General features: G+C 39.9%; 1 protein-coding gene across 2 annotated transcripts in view; it reads right to left on the bottom strand.

Moving 5' to 3' along the window:
- myo7ab (myosin VIIAb) overlaps nucleotides 1-19,586 on the bottom strand; it is a 49,938-nt gene that overhangs the window by 23,965 nt on the left and 6,387 nt on the right. Inside the window, exons 3-21 of one of the 2 annotated variants that reach the window (XM_026182793.1) lie at nucleotides 18,898-19,050; nucleotides 18,222-18,406; nucleotides 17,886-18,007; nucleotides 17,635-17,777; nucleotides 16,441-16,554; nucleotides 15,552-15,705; nucleotides 15,382-15,458; nucleotides 15,121-15,240; nucleotides 14,273-14,415; nucleotides 13,973-14,183; nucleotides 13,749-13,884; nucleotides 8,743-8,849; nucleotides 7,853-7,894; nucleotides 7,130-7,267; nucleotides 5,193-5,351; nucleotides 4,380-4,472; nucleotides 3,592-3,686; nucleotides 3,288-3,372; nucleotides 2,668-2,886 (exon numbers count right to left, since the gene is read on the bottom strand). In XM_026182793.1, the coding sequence (XP_026038578.1) occupies nucleotides 2,668-2,886; nucleotides 3,288-3,372; nucleotides 3,592-3,686; nucleotides 4,380-4,472; nucleotides 5,193-5,351; nucleotides 7,130-7,267; nucleotides 7,853-7,894; nucleotides 8,743-8,849; nucleotides 13,749-13,884; nucleotides 13,973-14,183; nucleotides 14,273-14,415; nucleotides 15,121-15,240; nucleotides 15,382-15,458; nucleotides 15,552-15,705; nucleotides 16,441-16,554; nucleotides 17,635-17,777; nucleotides 17,886-18,007; nucleotides 18,222-18,406; nucleotides 18,898-19,050 (2,496 nt within the window). The remainder of the gene's footprint in view (nucleotides 1-2,667; nucleotides 2,887-3,287; nucleotides 3,373-3,591; nucleotides 3,687-4,379; nucleotides 4,473-5,192; nucleotides 5,352-7,129; nucleotides 7,268-7,852; nucleotides 7,895-8,742; nucleotides 8,850-13,748; nucleotides 13,885-13,972; nucleotides 14,184-14,272; nucleotides 14,416-15,120; nucleotides 15,241-15,381; nucleotides 15,459-15,551; nucleotides 15,706-16,440; nucleotides 16,555-17,634; nucleotides 17,778-17,885; nucleotides 18,008-18,221; nucleotides 18,407-18,897; nucleotides 19,051-19,586) is intronic. The other variant, XM_026182794.1, reaches the window with a different exon arrangement.

Below are 19,586 nucleotides of genomic sequence, written 5' to 3'. Positions count from 1 at the left end.
TGGCTCAGAATGGGCCTTTGAGCCGTGACTACCCTAAACCCAATGAAGGCCAGCAGAGGCAACTCATGTGACCTAACCAATCACATGATGTGAGGGTGGCTTGGCAACTTCCAGGACCACCACCAAGATGACAACCCCACTCAGAGTTAAATACCCAGGACTAATATTTTCATCTTATGTCTGACCACATGATAAACCAAACTGTCCAACCTTTATTCCAAGACGGCTGGACGCTGTGTAAAATGTAAATAAAAACAGAATCCAATGATTTCTAAATGTCATAATCCCATATTTTATTCACAATAAAACACAAAACAAATCAAATGTTTAAAATGAGACATTTTACTGTTAAATGAAAAATATTAGGCAATTTTTAATTTGATGGGACCAACATGTCTCAAAAAACTTGGAGAGAGGGGGAAAAAAAGGCTGAAAAGTAAGTGGCAATAAAAAGAAACATATAGAGGAAAATCTTTACAACTAATCAGCTTATTTGGCAACAGGTCAGTAACATGATTGGGTCGTTTGGGGTGGAGGGCCCACTCCTGAAGACCTTCTATGACTCTGTGGTGGCTTCTGCTATCTTTTATGGTGTGGTCTGCTGGGGCGGCAGCATCTCTGCTGGGGACAGGAAGAGACTGAACAGGGTGATCCGAAGGGCCAGCTCTGTTCTAGGATGCCCTCTGGACCCAGTGGAGGTGGTGAGTGACAGGAGAACGGCGGCTAAGCTGTCATCCCTGTTGGACAACGTCTCCCACCCCATGCAGCAGACTGTGACAGCACTGAGCAGCTCCTTCAGTGGGAGACTGCGGCACCCACAGTGTGGGACGGAGAGATTTCGCAGGTCTTTCCTCCCCACTGCTGTCAGACTCCACAACAAAGACTTTAACTGAACAAACACACACATCCACACATGTGCAATAACACTAAGTGCAATAATCTTTTCTGGCATCGTTGTATTTTTACTCAGTTGTATATAGCATTCGTATTCTATTTTTATCTTATTGTATATTTTTATTCTATTTTATTCTACTGTATATAGTATATTATTTTATTCTATTCTGTACAGCTGTGTACTGTATTTATTCTTATTGTATTCTAATTTTTGCGTCACAACTTTTGCATTGTCCACTTCCTGCTGTGACAAAACAAATTTCCCACGTGTGGGACTAATAAAGGTTATCTTATCTTATCTTATCTTATAAAAAGAGCTTCTTAGAGAGGCAGAGTTTATTGGGAGTAATGATAGGCAGATGTTCTCTAAAAATTGCATTTCAAAATAAAGTTCCTCAACGTAAAATTGCCAAGACTTTGAATATCTCATCTTTAATGCACATTATATCATCAAAAGACTGAGAAAAATCTAGAGAAATCTCTGCGCAAGGGACAAGGCTAAAAATCAATAATATGTCTATGATCTTCGGGTCCTCAGGCACCACTTCATTAAAAATATGTATGAGTCTGTCATGGAAATATCTGCATGATCTCAGGAACACTTTCAATAAGTTGGGGTTTTACATTATAACTGAATAAATTACATCCTAACCAAGCATATTTAAAAAAAAACACATACACACACATTAAACATTTTCATTGGAATGACAGGGATTTCCTTTTGAATCAAAAAAAGAAATAAAAAATAACTTACAGTGGTGGGGTGGTCGCTTTTTTAAATAAAGCCTGACATGACTGATACAAAAATCAAAAGGTAAGATTCAATTATGGATTATTTTGCTACTTCATTGAATCATTTTGCTCATTGTAGCAAATAAAATTATTGGTGATTAGAGGCCTTTTATTTATCAAAGGATGAAATCAAAAGATTTTTGTAACGGCACGCTGACGTTTATATCAACTCCCTAATTCTTTAGTGGCTGTTGTCACAATTAAGTTATTCACATAATTGCTATTCTCATGACAATGTGAAGCCAGAGCCACCAGAGCAGCTTAACATAAAGAAATAGTTTTTTTCTGAAGGTAACAAAATCAAAAAGTGTTATTTTAAAAATTATTTTAGCATTAAATAAGATAAATGGCACTAATAAGCGAGTTATATGTTTCTGACTGAGATTCATTTGGATATTGTTAGTACAGACTGTATACAAAATGCTGATCAGCCACAGTGTTGATAACCACTGCTTACTAAATAGGACTCTTAATGTGATCTTAAGTTACAAAATTGACATTATTAAACAAGGCATAAAACTAGTGACTGAGGCCATAAACTCATCAAAAAGGGTTTAATGAGATCATAAATCAAAAGAGGCTATGAGGTTTTTGCAAACACAGGACCCCCTGCTCTGGTCATTACAAAAAAAATATGGAGGTTTAAGGCACTTCTGCATTGGCTTCACTTTTTGGAGCTGGTAGCTATGTAGATCTATACTAAGTCTGTAACTTTTGAACAGAAGCTACAGGTGAACCCTTTTTTTCCACTTATTATGCTAAGCTAAGCTAACTGGGTAGACTTGAAAATGATATCGTCTGTCTCTTCATCAAAGTAACAAACTTGTGTTCAGTTGCATCTAGCACAGATAAAATATAATAAAGACGCCATATTATCTTTCACCTCCATCTGTCAGTCTGCCCTCAGGACCAGTGTTCTCGTCTTCCTGACCCGCCTACAACATGATTTAGGTAGCAGTAGTAAATGTAGTAACTATTTACCTCTGCCCTGAGCCTCTGGCAGAGGCGTCTGGCTATCATGCCCCTGGTGTAGGCCTGGATGGTCAACACGGCACGAAGACGCCGCCAAAATGCCTGCCGGATGAGGAAACCGCGGCAACGGGCTTGGATGAGAGTCACACGAAGGCGAGTCGTCCGGTAGCTTCGGTAGTACTTCCTCGACCTGTAGACGGCCTGGAGACGCAAGAAGCCGGACTGCATCTGAAGGAGGGGAACGCGTTTGACAGGTCAGGGATTATTGTTATGTATTTAATTTGTTTTTTGTTGGTGTTGTAATTGTTTGTATTGGACACCGTGTGCTGAGGCTCGCACATGACTACATCTTGGGGAAGGAATGTTTTCATATGTCTTTAACATTTGCAAGAAGCAAGATTGTAAAAACGACCAGGCTCAATTTTATGCAACTTGGAATAAAATAAAGAAAGAGCTACCACTGCACTCTGTCTCGTTTTAATCTGGTTTAAGACGACCTTGCAAATTTGAAAACAAAAAACAGAGAGAACAGATGAAAATTGGAAGAAACAAATACATACTGAGGCTTTCAGAATATTTCAGTACATAAAAAACTACAGAAAAACAGGCTGTTGATGTAGACAACTCACAATTTGGTAATTCTTTCTGCACCGGTAACCCCTCCAGACCTTCTGAATAACAGTCACAGCGCCCTTCAGTCTGAGGAAGTTTGTTCTTGGAGGAGTGACAGAAGGAAACAAACTAGATTTCAAACCTTTATCTTTGTAGGTTAAGACAGAAATCTCTTTTCATTACTCCTTTGCTTCACGCTGTGGTAAACCAAAGATATGTATATATGCTGGACCTAATTTTACACTTTAAGGAAGAAGAGAGCATTATTCCAATGAGCTACAAACACTTTTGATATTTGGGAATCGCCTACAAGTCGCTTACCTCTCTTTAAGCCCACGCACAGCCTTCTGGATAAGGATGACCTTGTCGGTGATGGCGTTGTCCCTCTCTATCTCCAGCTGCATGTCGTGGTGATCCTGAAAGGAGACAAAGTGGCAAATAAAGAAAAGAAAAGTTATTAAATTATAATATGCAACAAAAAGGCACAGTAGAGCTCTTTTGCCAAAACTATGTTTAATAACTTAAATAAAACACTTGAAATTATCTTTATAGGAGCTCGTGTTTTTTGCCTTGGGGACCCATACTGAGACAATTCGTCTAGAGGGAACAAACTTGAGCTATTAAAGTAAAAAATGTTCTTGGTCATCAAAGTTTTTGGTGATTTTGCTTTTATTAGAAAAGAACAGTAGAAACAGCCAGGAAGTACAGCATTTCTACCTAGTGTATACCCTAACCACATACAATTGACCTGCTAGGATGGTTTGCCCCCTCAAAGTGTCTGGTTGGGGATGACAGCAGTGAATGTCATTGACTGATTGAGCATGCTTGTGTTTTCTCTTTTTGCTGCTATGCTAAAAAGAACCTGCAAAATCAAAAAAGTTTATTGAGCTGCAGAAGAAATCCTGTGATAAATGAACTAAAGACCTTGTTCAACATTTACACAGATGGACACTGCAGTGAGCTTCATTAAGAAGGTCTAAAACTTTTTTTAAGGCAGAAAAGCCTTTTGCTACATCACCAGGAGCCTAAACTGTCTAATATTCTGCCGAATATTCAGAAGTCTTTGGATCAAGGCCTCAGTAAGCTAACTTTCACATGAGGAAACCAACCTTTAGAAAGATTTTAGTCTTTCCAATCTGCCAGTCATCATGTTTTCCCAGCCGGGCCTGGACTATTTGCTGACAGGTTCCCCGTAAGTCCTCCTGGAAAGAAAAAATGAGAAATAATGACTCCTGACATGAATTTGTACTTTGTTTTAAGGTTTATCATTAAGATTTTCATCAGAATTAAGGAAACGTTGAATTACAGTCAGTTTAACTCTTTCGACCTTAGACACCTACTGGGGTAACCCTCGTTTCTCTTCTCTGAACTTTCTGAGCTGTCATATTAGATTTCCTGCCTATAAAACAAAATGACTGATGTCAGGAGGATCTTGGAAAAATCCAGAACAAACCACAACTTTACTGATATATAGTAAAAAATGTCAAAACTCATCATTAACGCTACAGGGGAGGTCATCAAATGTTGTCTCAATGGGGGAAAGAGTTAAGAAGGTTATGTAGCAATGTGTCAGTTTTAAATTTAACAAACATCTATTAAATATATCCAAATATATTTTTTAAGTAAGTTAATTTAAGGTCAAAATTCATTAAAGACAGCTTCAAATACTTTCCAAACCATATTCACATTTTTAAACAAGGGTATGCTGCTGTAAATATACCGTAATTATATTTGATACAAGACTGGAAGCTCAAATAGCCTCTACACCGTGTTTTATATGCTGTATTAATGTGGATATATGCTCTAAAAATCCATCATTCTGTAATCTAAGTAAAAGATTCTTTAATAATAATGATAATATCTCAGCTAAAATAATCTGTCAGGACTAAGCAGTGAAACAGATGACTGATTTTAATGTTGACCTGTATGTGAGCAGGTTTGACGCCAGGCATCAGGACTCGGTAACGATCCACAAATTCGGCGAAGGTGTATCTGATTGGATAACCCGCCCGCCTAATCCGGATGGTCTCCATCATGCCAGAGTAGCGCAGCTGACGAACGCACAGCTCTCGATCAAACAGCTGAGAAGGAGAAACAAGCATCCAGTGTTAAAACGTGAGTTAACCCTTTTCTGCAGTGCCTCCTGATGTGCAAATGAAGGCTTATAAAGGTTTGGGGTTCAAACCAAAACTAAATCTACATCATGCTAAAGTGGGTCACACAATCACTGGTGAGCTATAAGCTATGAATATGTGAAATTAGAAGCTTACAGGCCCAGTTTTATTTTAGTTTCAAACTAATGTTTGTGATGCTTGTGTTTTAGACCATTTCTATAATTTCAGGAGCGTTAGTTAGCTTATCGCAGCTAACTACGTTTCAGGAAGATAGTTTTCCCAGCCAAAATATAGTCCTACTGATAGTCTTATGTTACTGCAATAATACTTTTTATGACTTTTTATGACTGTATGTTCAGCATTACGAGTGTTGAGTTTTTCATGAGTTTACCTTCAGATAGAGCCAGCGTTTTCATGCTGTAATAAGCTTTTATGCCGGGTATATGCTAAGCTAATTTAGCATCATCAGTTTTCTCATTTAACTCCACAACTATGAGAAAGTTTAATATATATATATATATATATATATATATATATATATATATATATAGTGTATATATATATATATATATATAGTGTATATATATATAGTATATAGTGTATATAGTATATATATATAATAAAGAAAACTTTACTATATAACAGAGACAGTCTGTTTTCACAAGGGGGCGGTGCTATGCTGTGGCTGCACTCTGAACTAGGGTGACCAACTCTTTTCCCCCGGACATGTCCACTTTTCACATTCTGTCCGGGGGGATTTAAGAAGTTATATAAGTCATAACATAAGAAGTTATGACCTGCAGTCTATCTGGGTCAGATATAAACCAAGTTTAGGTGGAGTTTATTTTCGTTGTGCTGACATTTTACAGTCAGTTACAATAACTCGTACTGCGTGCTAGCTAGCATGACGGAGTTTCTATACAGCTGGGTGGGTGCTATGTTACTGATAGTGATATGATATCGGTTTGGATATGTGGCGAGATGGAAACATGAAGATGAAACCAGGAGATGTCCTTACTGAATCATCAGAGCTAAACAGGTGATGGAGAAACAGGATTACCTTTTAGGTGACATGAATGAGTTGAAGGGAAGTTATGAACTGTTTCTGAGAGACAAATAACACCAGGATCCTTTTCTATGTAGCTGACAGCTGGTAACTGTGTCAGGGGCGGGTCTAGCAAAGTTTTGCCAGGGGGCAGGTAGGGCATTAACAGGGAGAGGGGGCACAAGGAAATACTTTTCTTTCTTATTCTCATTTAAAATGTCTCACTTTTATTAAATAATTATCTGAATCTTACAAACAAAGTTCTTATCTGATGTAAAATGTATAGAAATCATACATATACCAACAAGACTGTACATCACTGTCACAACAGTGTTCGTTTTCATTCAAAGGCTTTATGGCTTTATGGCTCATACCGACCCAGTACTGGTAATTCTTTTTATGCAGATGAGGCATTATTTCTGTACCATTATTTAATTCCAGAGGTTTTTAAGTTATTTTTTTTTGCACTTGTTGACTTGTAAAAGCCTATATGACATATTTTATTTCACAATTAATTAACCACACAGAGAAGGCATCGTTTAAATATGTTAAATATGTTTCTTTAAGCAAGTTCTTCATGACTGAGCTAAGTGTCCTCTTTTTTTGGAAATCAAAATATGGTCACCCTACTCTGAACATATCTCTGTACTCTGGGGCATCGCAACACAGAAGCGCATACATAGTAATAAATCACGCTCACCATGGGTTTTTTAAGTTCGTTGGGTTTTATACAGCGAACGAAGAACGGCTGACACACACTGAGCGTCCTCATCAGCAGCTCCAGAGATCGTTTGAATTGACTGCTCAGAGTCGGGGAGCGCTTCCTCGTCTCAACGCCCTACGAACGCAAACACATACAAAACAGATAGTTTCAGAATGTTTGCACTGCAGGTAAAGACATGCTATTGATGCTGCTGTAATGGGACATCACAATGGTATATAAAACACCCTAAATGGGAATTTAATTTTGAACCTCTACAACCATAAATAACCAGTGGCTTCAAACTCTTAAGATCCACAAAGCAAACACAGATTGCTCTCACGTTATTTCTATTGCACACGACGGACAATTAAAAGAGGAGACAACACAAAATCTCTGACACCAGTTGTCACTGTGATCCTGTGAGTAAAGCCAAAACAAAATTAGATTTAAACATTTTAAAAGCATGCAGGAGTTTTCGTCTGTATGCAGAACTGCCTACTGTGTCAGAGAGTTTGAAAGATTATTTTTCATTAACTTCACGCCAAATTTCCCCTCATCAGCACAATGTTCCCCTCTGCTTTTGGCACACCTGTGAAATAAAAAGAAGGGCTGAGAGGGAGCAGAGGGATGCTGCTAAGCACGTCATGGATAATTGGACTCGGCTTAAGAGAACACACACGGGGTTGGAGGGACCACATGTGGCTAAAGGCTGGTGATTACCTTGGGAGCAGGTGTGCTGGGCTGCTGATAGCCACATAGAAACTGATTTCAGGAGGAAAAGAAAGAGGAAAGAGAAAAGAGAGCAGAGTGAGAGGAGGTGTTTGTCATTAGGAGAGAAGCCGAAGGAAGGCAGAAGACACGCACGATGTTAACAACACCGGTCTACAGATTTAAAACGCTTCAGAAAGAAACTGAAAATGATGCAATGTGTTAAAGTAGGGTTGCTCGGCTATGGTAAAAAACATATTCATGATCATTTTGATCAATATTGTAATTTCATAAGTACATGGTTAATCTAATTACTTACAAGCTTAAACATCATGCAATTTATAAATCTTTAAAACAAATTAATAAAGAGAGAGGTGGATGCGGTGTGGGACATCGGGTCATCAGGTAGGGAGCTAGGACCTTTAAGCTTGCCTCACAAGGGCAACTCACAGTCCCTGCAAAGCTGCAGCCACACCAAAGACAGGGGGTGGCAGATGTGCACATCGTGGGAGATCTGTGCAGTGGGAGAGTGATGGAAAGCCACAGTCTCATGTTGCTGACAGGGGCCGGGTAAAACAAAGGCAGCTGCTCAGGCTTAATGTCTTTTACTTCTTCTACCTACTGCTCTTGACCAAAGGCTCTCTTTCTGTCATTGTAGCTCAAGCTGAACAAACAATCGGTGAGGCTGAACTCTTCGAGAGGCGTGAAGGTGCGCTGCTGTAAAAGCCTTCATAAGTTTGCAGTGAAAATTAATCCAAGAAAGTAATAATTTCTTCCAGCTCAAAGCCAAAATAATAAATAAAGTGAATATCGATTATTTACCAACCCAAATAACCAAATAACAAAACAGAAAAAAGATACAACATATAGTGTCATGATTTTAATGCATTTGTTGGTCTCACCATGGCAACATCAGCCTGGAAGATCTGCTTGATGAACTTATTCTTGGACGAGTGGACGAGCTGAATGATGTCAGTGTGGAGGCTGTCTCGGTTTTTCTCCAGGAAGCCTGAAAGGAGGGCGTAATGAGAAAAAGCAAGACAGAGGACTGATTATATCTTATTTGAATCAACATTTTTACTGCACTGATTTTTGCACAGAAATTTATTTACAAAAAAATATCACTATATCTTGGTCATGTTTTCAACACTAAATTGAACTGAAACGTTTTAATCAATATCTTCTGTGAGTGTGACAACTGCTAACTTGCTTGAATGACCTTTTCAGATTAAATGAGAATGCAATGATTTTAAAGGAACAAGCTAAACTTCACACAGCAGCACAGTATCGTGCATGAGCAATATTCAATTAAATTTTATTTATATAGCACCAAATCACAACAGTCACCTCAAGTTGCAATACATGTATTTAAGAGAAGTTTAGGTTTTGCATTCACATCAATTTCCAAACAAACTCAAACAAACCAAGGGATATTTTCCTGAGGATGAAACGACATGTTAGTGAATTCTGTTCAAAGCTGGTCTGCATGTTGTAGCTTAGAGACATTAAACAAAGTGAGGTTAAGTTGTTAAACTTAACCTCCTAGGACCCGAACTCTTCCACGGCATGCATTTTTCATTTCTCATTGATATTTGGGCATATTGGGAACCAATGAATGTAAAAACAAAGAATTACCAGATTTTTTTTTTTTACCTGATTTTTGTTTCTAAGAAAAATGAGAGCCACGTATGAGGATATTCATTTAAAATTTCGATAGAACAGTAGCATATAATGTCCTCGTAAGTGGATATCAGGCCCTTGTAGAGCAAAATTGAGTATTTTGGTCTAAATAACCCAAAATGGGATGTCCACATATGTGGACGCCAGGTCCTAGGAGGTTAAAATTAAAAAAATAGTTAATCCACACCGGAACCAGCCACACAGGACAAATAAACACTGGGAATGGGGCTGGTCCTGAGTTAAGGAGTGTGTTGAAACTGATGATCAGCCACTAGTGGACATTCCAGGCTGTGGTTGTCTAGGTAACCCTATGTATTTACCATGGTCTCATACGTCAGTCAACACTATCCTTCACTCTCATGTGTTGTGGCTTCAGTGTCTTGTCTTGAAGTTGAGAGGCCAATGGGCGGGTCCCCGTAGTGCCCGTAGTCACTTAAAGTCGCTGAATGTAATTGACTTTCAGTGGCTTCTGGACTAGGGATGGGTACCGGTATCATTCAATTCAATTCAATTCAATTTCTTTATTGTCCCACAAGGGGAAATTAGTTTAGCAGCAGGAGGATAAGAACAAACAGAACAATACTATAAAACAATAATAACAATAATGATAAAAAATTCAAGGACAATTATTTGCCATTAAGGAGACAAGACGCAGTAGGGATAAAAGAGACCTGGAGTCTTTTAGTCCTCCTCGGAGGTACTCTAAAACGGCGGCCGGAAGGCAACAACTCAAACTCACTGTGAAGTGGATGGTTCACACAATTAATAATAGAATGAGCCTTTCTAAGCACATTTCTATTGTAAATGGCCGAAAGTCCATCTTGCCAGCGCCCTGAAATTTTGCTAGCAGTTTTTACCAGAAGTCCCAACCGATTCTTGTTCTTCACCGTTAGGTTACCAAACCAGGCAGCGATACAAAAAGACATCACAGATTCGATAAAACTTCTATAAAACAAGGACAACATCTCAGATGAGACGTTAAAAGATCTCATTTTCCTTAAAAAGAACAGTCTTTGTTGAACTTTTTTAGTAGTGGCATCAGCATGAGATTCAAAACACAGTTTATGGTCAAGTACCACACCTAGATATTTATAACTCTCAACGATCCCAATATCGGCAGTTTTAATGATAGTGGGTGATGAGCTATAAGAGGACTTCCTAAAATCAATAATCATGTCTTTAGTTTTTGACACATTAAGTGAAAGGAAGGACTCATCACACCAATTCACAAAATCATCTACAACCTGTCCATGGCCTGACTCGTCCCCCACTAGAAGACTGACGATCACTGTGTCGTCAGCAAACTTCAGGATGTGTCTGTTTGTGAAATTGCTGCGACACTCATTTGTGTACAGAATGAACAGAAGGGGAGAGAGGCAACAACCCTGGGGTGATCCAGTAGAGGAGGAGAACACATCAGAAAAGACATGATTTACCCTCACACATTGTGACCTATTAGTCAGAAAGTCTGTCACCCAGCCGACCAGACTAGTGTCAAGCTTGAAATGATTGTAAAGCCTGTCAGCAAGTAAGAGGGGTTGAATTGTATTAAATGCAGATGAAAAGTCAGCAAATAATAATCTTGCATGGGTGTGGGGGGCCTCAAGATGCTTATACAAGAGATGCAGGAGTGTGACAACAGCATCCTCCACACCTCTCCCTGCTCTATAGGCAAACTGGAAGGGGTCAAGATGGTGTTCAACATGCATTAAAATCTCCTTCTTAATTATCTTCTCAAATGTCTTCATCACTAAAGAAGTCAGAGCCACAGGCCTAAAATCATTCAGTGCCTTAGGAGAACTGCCCTTAGCAACAGGGACAATGATCGCATGTTTCCAAATTTTAGGTACTGTCTGTAGCTCTAAAGAAAGTGAGAAGATATAGTGAAAAATCCCACTCAGCTGATCAGCACAAGTTCTCAGTACCTGTCCACAGATGTTGTCAGGTCCAGGACTCTTGCTTTTGGTATGTCTAAAAAGATTAGCTACCCCTGTCTCATCAATACAAATAGATGGGGGAGTGATGGTCTTTTCCCTCAGTGTGCTGGTCTGCCTAGAACAATCATAGTTCTCAAAACGAAGGTAAAAACTGTTAAGACTGTCTGCCAGATGTTTGTCAGAGGTAAACCCCTCTAAGGTAATGCTGCTTTTACCTTTCGTCTGTAGCCCTGCCATTGTTGGCACCGGTTCTGACATAAACGGTAGTAACCAGACCGAAAAGCAGCGCACATTTCAGTGCTTTTTTCCCTGAGATGTGATACACTTTGGATTCTAGCCAATCATTTTACCTTTCCAAGGATAGTAGGCGGGCCCAGGTACGTACATTCTTTTAGAGCAGAACTACAGCTTAAAAATGCCCAAGGCGAAGCAGTCAAAATTCTGGCTGTACTCCACAGCAAAAGATGCAAACTCAGCAGCCTGCAACAAGTGCTTTAAGCTGATACTGTGCAAAGGAGGTAACACCTCGAATCTGATGAAACACCTGGTGACGCATAGCAGGTTTTTTTTAAGCCGAGAAATGCACCGTATTTGATAGCTTGCTGTGAGACCTCACACCGGCACATCTACTGCCGGTGTGGTGCCTGTTATCGGAACCGGAGTTAGCAACATCCCCCCAAGAACCCGAAGAGGAGAGTCCTGGCCCCTAGCCCTGCCAGTGTAGCAGAAATGATGACGGATGATGATGGCAGCAGCAGCCGTTCTTCTCTGGGTCAGTAGCTTAATGTTGTTCGTGTGTAATTTACGTTGAGTAGGCTAATCACGTTATTAAAATAATGCACATAAGGTGAACTAGCAAACACCATCGTAGTTACATGCGGCTGTCTTCTTGTTTGATGGCAAATACTCCCTTCACCCTGGCCAATAAGGCTAAAATTACCAAAGAAAAAGTGGAAAACAGCTAAAAATGAGAGGTTTTTGGACAAAGTATGTTTTTTCCATTGTTTAAGCACTGCTTCCAGCCAAGAGTGATACCATATATGACCTATAGCTGCAGAAAAGGCTAACATTGTTATTTTTTTACAAACAAACAGCTAAACATAAGAGGTTTTTGGACAAGTTTGTGTTTTCCATTCTTTAAGCACCGGTTCGAGCACCGTTTAAGCACCGGCAACGTTTCAAAAGTACCGGTTTGGCACCAGTATCGGATAAAACCTAAACGATACCCATCCCTACTCTGGACGCTACATTGCTGCTAGTCACTTCCTGTGTGGATGCCCTTTTAAACTTTTCTCAACTACCAATGAGTGTGAAGGATATGACATTAACTTATGACAAGTTGGTAGACATGTTAGATGGTTACCAGGCAACCAGAGCCGACTCCCAGCATCAAAACGATGCACGATGAGTGAATCGCTTCCTGTGTCGATATCCCTTAAGACCGGAACATCTGGCTTAAATGATTTCTTTGTAACTATTCTTCTGGCATCTAAACTCTAAATTCTTGCTTTGATTTTTGCAGATGAAGAATTTCTGATTGAAACCGATATTTATCCTTAATATCCTCTTTAATGTAATTCTGAGTGAATCTTGTGAAACAAAGTGTTCATTTTTGGACCAGCTCAGAGTATGTGATAATGATTAGTTTCTCCAGCAGCTGTAAGAGCCTGAGAGGTGAGAGCTCTGGTCAGATGTGATGAAGCATCTATTAAGACTGCTGTGGCCAAACACCCTCCATGAGACCCTCATCCGAACTGTCTGTGCTTCCTCAGAAAAAACTTCTTCAGACCAAAGTTATTTTTTAATCAATATGATCTTAATGTGCCTGCTGGTAACTTTCCCTACTGACCTTTTAAAAGTAATAACTCGGGAAGAACACATTTGTTTTGAGGAAACAAGAAAAATCCTGTCAGGACAGGTTGATTTCAGAATCAATATCCTCTCAGTGTGCCTGCTGCTAACTTTTCTGAATGACCTTTTGATAGAATGTTTATTTCACCCACTTGATTGAAAGACTCGGGAAAACAACCTTCAAAGGCCAAATTAGGGTCTGGAGTTACTGGAAATTTATGCTTCAGCGGGAAATCAACGTTGTAACCTGATGTGCACCTCCCTAGAAATGTAACTACACGTCAGGTCTATGCAACTTTTGTGACTGGTCTGTTCAGTACAGTCGATTCCTGCTGGCATTTTTAAACGTATCAGTGAGAGAATAAAAATCATTGCTTCAATATAAGTTTAAATCAGACAAACCAACACAAACAGAAAAAATCTGATGAACAGGGACGTACCTCTGGTCTCGTAATGTACCACTCCTGCAAAGTGCTGGATACCAAACTGGGTTTCGTAGCAGTTTTTAGGAGGAATGTAGTTGGAGTTGAGCTTGTGCTGAGAGTTGAGCTTATACAGCATCGTAGCATCAGTTCCCTGAAAAGAAAAAAAAAAAACGCACATCAATCAAAGCCAAATTCAGTAAGACTTATCTTTACAAGTATCTACTAAATATCTGTTGCACCTTGGGAAACTTGCTCTCTTCATCTATGAGGGAGATGATGTTCATGGGTTTGTTGGCGATCATGTCCAATGCATCCTGGTTGTCTGTGAACTCAATGTGCTGCCAGCTGATGTCCTCCAGGTTGTATTCTTCCTGCTCCAGTTTAAAGACGTGGCGGACAAAGAATTGCTGCAAGTTCTCATTGGCGAAGTTGATGCACAGCTGCTCAAAACTACAGTGGAAAAAAAAAAAGATGACAGCGTTAAACTAATAAAGTAGCATAAATGATCTACAAAAACACTCTTTTACACAACTTCTCACCTGTTGACGATAAAGTTCTCAAAGCCAAAGATGTCCAGCAAACCGATGGATCTTCGGATGATGGTACTCTCGCAGGAAGGAGGTCGGTATATGGCAGCATTAATCTTATCCACTATCCAGATAAACAACCTCCCGTAGATCCCCTGGATGACAGAATTCATGAACTTTGCTGAAGCAGACTCGCTCACCGCCTCCTAAGTGTGCTTCTTCATCACCATCATTGTCTTCGTTGTACGGCAACGTCATTAGCGTCATTAAGGTTCGGAGACTCCCAAAAATATTTTCCCACAGACCCTTTCCCAGACTTCACTTCACTCCAACATAAATACTTCATAGTTATTAGGAATGGGAAAATGTTACACAATTACCACCAAAGGTGTAGAAATAACAAGCAGTGTCCCATCCACCAGCATAGGGGGGTAAGTGGAGGGACACATTTTAAGGTAAGCCAGCACCTTCCAGGTCTGTGTGTGTATCGCACCTGTGCAGGCTCTCCTAACCAAGCTCCATAAAACCATCATGACAGTGACAACAAATGTCCATGCCTTGTAATATTATCTAGGGTCTTAAATTCTCGCCTGCTCTGCAGAATAAGTGAGTCTTGCATAGTTGTACATGAACGAGCTCTCCAACTTGCAGGTAATGGCTAAATTGGCTCTTTAGCTCACAGCAGATCTCCTGGAGAGTAAGTCAAGGACTCTGTTACCAGCTATAGCTGTAGAGTGTGTCTGCAGAAAGACAGACTCGTAGAAAGAAGAAGTTGGATTGTCTGGAGGACAATCACAACATGATCTGTGAAAGACTTGGTGATTACGTGTATTACCTCTAAAACAGGACAAAATCTGTACCTTAACAAAGGCGTCCCTGACATCCAGGCCTTGCTCCACACTTAGAGGGGTGACAACACTTTCACCACGTGTGATGAGGGTTCGTGTCGTCAAACACACCATCACATCTTTAGGCTCCACCTACGGTTCACAACGACCAACAAAAGCATCACCAAAAAAACTGCCAGATATCAATTTGAAAGAGATTTAAAGCCACTCTTTTCTAAGGAAGAACAGTAAAATGGTTGTGTGTCAATCATGTGTGTGAGAACAGTTACAGACCTCCATAAGCGACGCAGCGGTCACCAAGTCAGGAGATCTCACAACCACACAGGCGTCTAAATTATCATAGGTACGAGCTGAGGGAAGCAAGACAGAACATCGTTTTCTTCACAGGTTTGTAAAGTTTGCAAATTTTCTGATTGATGCTTCAGATTTGTGTATTCACGCACCCTCGAATCGCAGGTTTCCCATATGCAGGATGGCAGCCAGAAGCTTGGAAATCTCCCAGGTTTCTGTCTCGGTGAACATGAGAACCTTCATGGCTGACAGGATGCTGGAATAATCACTCAGGTCGTTACGACCGTCACACTTTGTGCAGCTACCCTGTGATATAAAAGAAATCCAACTTCAGGTCTGCTGTTTATGAGCAGAACCAGGCCAGCGGCTCCAGGTAACTGCAATGTGGCTTAATGGGTTTCACCTGACAGCTCCGAGTGAAATGCTCTGGGAAGCAGCTACGTGCTGCTCTTTATCGGAAACGGTAAATTAACTTTACATTATTATTATATTACTTATGATCCCTGAAGCTTTGTGCACAACATTTACTGCACCATTTATGTTTCTGTACTTTAGCTTCATTTTACCATCAGGACACAAGGGCACAGTCTTTTTCCACTCACTGTTTTTATTGTAACCTCATGCATTAATTGAGACATACTTTATTATGATTGGTAATTTTTTCTTTTACTAAAATAACACTTTGTTAATCCTTTGGTTGTGGAGGACCGGAGAGGGTGCACTACATACTGGAGCAAGAACATAAAGAGCTTTAAAGACAAGAGAGTGATTTTAAAAGCAACATGTAAGCTGAAAGGCACCAGTGTGTTCTCTCCTTCCAGGCCCAGTAAACACTCAGACTGTAGAGGTTTGAAATATATTGAGGTTAATTAAAAACATTTTTAATAGAGCAGATAGCAGAGCACTGCAGTAGTCCACCCTGTTATAAACAAACAACACAGTGATGTTCAAAGTGCTAAACTCAGCTGTATGATGGGTACATCGATTTCTTAATTACTCATTTTTATCACTAAAAATGAGTAATTAACTGGCGAGACTCACCATAGTGAGGTAGGAGTAGTCTGTGGCAAGGCCCAGGCCCAGCTTTGACTTCATTTCAGGAGCCATGCCCTTCAACATGCAGTAGAAAATATGGTAGTTTCTCTCATCTGGAGCCTGCAGGAGCAAGAAAGAAGCAAACCCTGTATGTCCGACACACAATATGCTATGCACATGTAAGCAGCATCTACGTGATACTGTTTACGTATCATAAAGAGTATATATTATTAATCTTGGACCAGTATTTATTTTTTTTGTATGTAATATGTCCACATATGCAGGGAGACTGAATAGTTCATCTGCCCCTGTTTAATTAATGATAAATAAATGACTAATTACACACTTTGATTCAGCTGTGAAGAGTTTGATTGTAGCTTGCCTCCACCAGTGTGTGAATGTGTGTGTGAATGGGTGGATGATTGGGTGTGTAAAGCGCTTTGGGGTCCCTAGGCAGGACTAGTAAAAGCGCTATACAAATACAGGCCATTTACCATTAAATATAACAACTCCTGTGAGCACCAAAGTGAAGGCAGCTGCTGTATAAACAAATAATAAATGACAAACTAGTAAAACATTAAGACAGGTGAGACTCCCTCCTGTTAAAAGGGAGTTTTTCTGATTGTCTGATTGTTTGTGTTTTCTTTCTACTATCGTAGGGTCTTTATCTTACTACCTTACAACAACTTAGGCAACGGTTGCTGTGCTTTGGAGCTATATTAATAAAACTGAATTTAAATAAATTGAAAATAATCACAAACCCAAACAAACAAAATCACCATCCAACGTCTTGCAGTTTTAGTTAAATTAATAATTTAATTCTTCAATATTTATTGCAAATATGTGCACAATATCTTCTCTATTTGTTTATTATTTGGCTAATGTGTCATTTATTTTAGTAGTAAAAACAGTCATCATATAAACTTGAGACTGTATGTCTGTCATTGATGTCAGACTTTTGATTTTGTAAAAAAATATTAAACTGTATTTATCTAAGGTTTAGAAGCAGGATCACAACTGCTAGACTCGCTGTCAGATAACCTCTACCCAGGAGCAGCCATCAATCTTCACTCAGCCCCATCCCAAACTGCATTCTCAGGTCTAGATCATTGCTTACCATCCATCTGTCTACAAATGTTGACTAATTGTGGTTGGAGTTGTGAAAGATTTAACATATTTAATCTGGATCTGGTTTCTCACCTGTCGACACACGCGGGACTTCTCCAGCAGGTACTGCTCTATTTTGGCTCCTTCAATGGCCCCTCGCTTGTTGAAGTGGATATCTATGTACTTCCCAAAGCGACTGGAGTTGTCATTTCGAATTGTCTTGGCATTGCCGAAAGCTGAAGAAATTGACAAACCAGACGATGAAGGTGACCCATGACACTTTCTTCCATGTTCACTGTCCATTCGTGGACTGAAGGTGATCTTTTTTGGAGTTTAATGCTTACCTTCGAGGATAGGCGTGGCTTCTAGGACTTGCTGCTCTATCCAGGAGTGCTGCCCACTGATGGCAGCAAGGAACTGCAGAATCAGCTTTGTGCTCTCAGTCTTCCCAGCTCCAGACTCACCGCTGCCTCATAAAGAAAACAGTGACACAGTCATGCAATAAACATGATGATTTCATTACAAATAAACTATTCAAACAGCAGCAGCACACAAAGGATACTAACTATGACCAGCCTTTTTAACCAACAGAGGCTTGCAGATTAACTGCAGAGTTTTTCCTGTTTAGAAATGGCGCACGTCCATCACTTTGAGTTCTTATGAAATGATCAAGCACAAACCTGATGATGCAGCACTGGTCCTTGTTGTTCCGCTGCATGTTGAAGTAACAGTTGTCTGCGATGGCGAATATGTGCGGCGGCATCTCGCCGATCTTCTTATTGGTGTAGAGGCGGATCTGGTCTGGAGTATAGATGGGCAGCAGCTGGTAAGGGTTGACTGCTACCAGTATTGAGCCTGTATACGTCTGCAGACACCCAAAGACAGACGAAAGTCGATGTTTTAAACATGAGATAGATCAAAAACTCAGGGACAAAATATGTGAATCAAACACTACTGACAGGGTATAAAACAAAATTTTATGCTCTCCAAAATATATGAGATGATTATAAAAATAATGTCTCTATTATTCCTATTTAGTGGTCTTAACTTTGACTTACTAGCATTTCTAAGATTGGGTGTTTTACAAGTACAAATGCCTGTTTCTATCGGTGAACCTCCGGTCAAACAGCAAGGAAGGGACGTTCTGTTTTATTTATAGCAACAAGTAAATGCTGCTGTTGCTGGGCGCTTAAGATACAAGTAAACAGATTAACCTGAATAAGACCTTAACTGGGCCAAAGCCAGTGGTTACTGCTTTGCTGAACACGCGAGTAAAAGGCCTGGAAGTTACAGAAACTAATTGCACCTCAGGCGATCGTAAATGCAGCTGCGTTGGTGCCACAAAGGGAAACTTACGTAGATGACGCATTCATTATAGCGGATTAGCAGGTTACGGAGGATGCCAGCTTCATTGAGGTCACCCAGACGGATCATGTCCTCCACCCCATGTATGGAGGTTGGGTGCATGGGTTTGATGTTGGTGGCATTTTGAGGGGAAATCCAGTGCTCCTGCATTGGTGAGGAATGAGGAAGCAGATTAGAGGAACAAAGGCCTCAAAAGCCACATGAAGTCACACTGACTCATCCTTCTTTGATGGAAACAATTAATTGGCAGTTTTGTGTCATTTTAAAAGGACAAAAATATCTGTATGCTACCTGTCGTCTAAACAGATTCAGGGTACAGTGATGTTTAGACGGGGAATGAAAAAACAAAACAAAACAAAAAAAAAAACCTTAAAAAAAGACAAAACAAAGTTCAAAAGCCAAAGGAAACCATATCGGGAACACACTAGAAACAAGAGATCAGAACACAGTACAACGTAACAAAGAACACAGGCAAACTGAGGCTAAAAATACACATGACACAAGGAGGTAAGTGGAAACAGGAGGGGAACTAAACACAACTGAACACAATTAAGTTAAATGACAGAAACTAGAGACAATGCATGGGAGACTAAGTAAAACAAACTAAATAGAAACACTGAACATGAAGCGAGAAACTGATGGATCAAACTCTAATACAAACAGAAGCTCGAACTAAGAAA

Source organism: Astatotilapia calliptera, chromosome 10, assembly GCF_900246225.1.
Source record: "Astatotilapia calliptera chromosome 10, fAstCal1.2, whole genome shotgun sequence".
Taxonomy (NCBI): domain Eukaryota; kingdom Metazoa; phylum Chordata; class Actinopteri; order Cichliformes; family Cichlidae; genus Astatotilapia; species Astatotilapia calliptera.
This window is presented reverse-complemented; position numbering and strand designations above follow the sequence as displayed.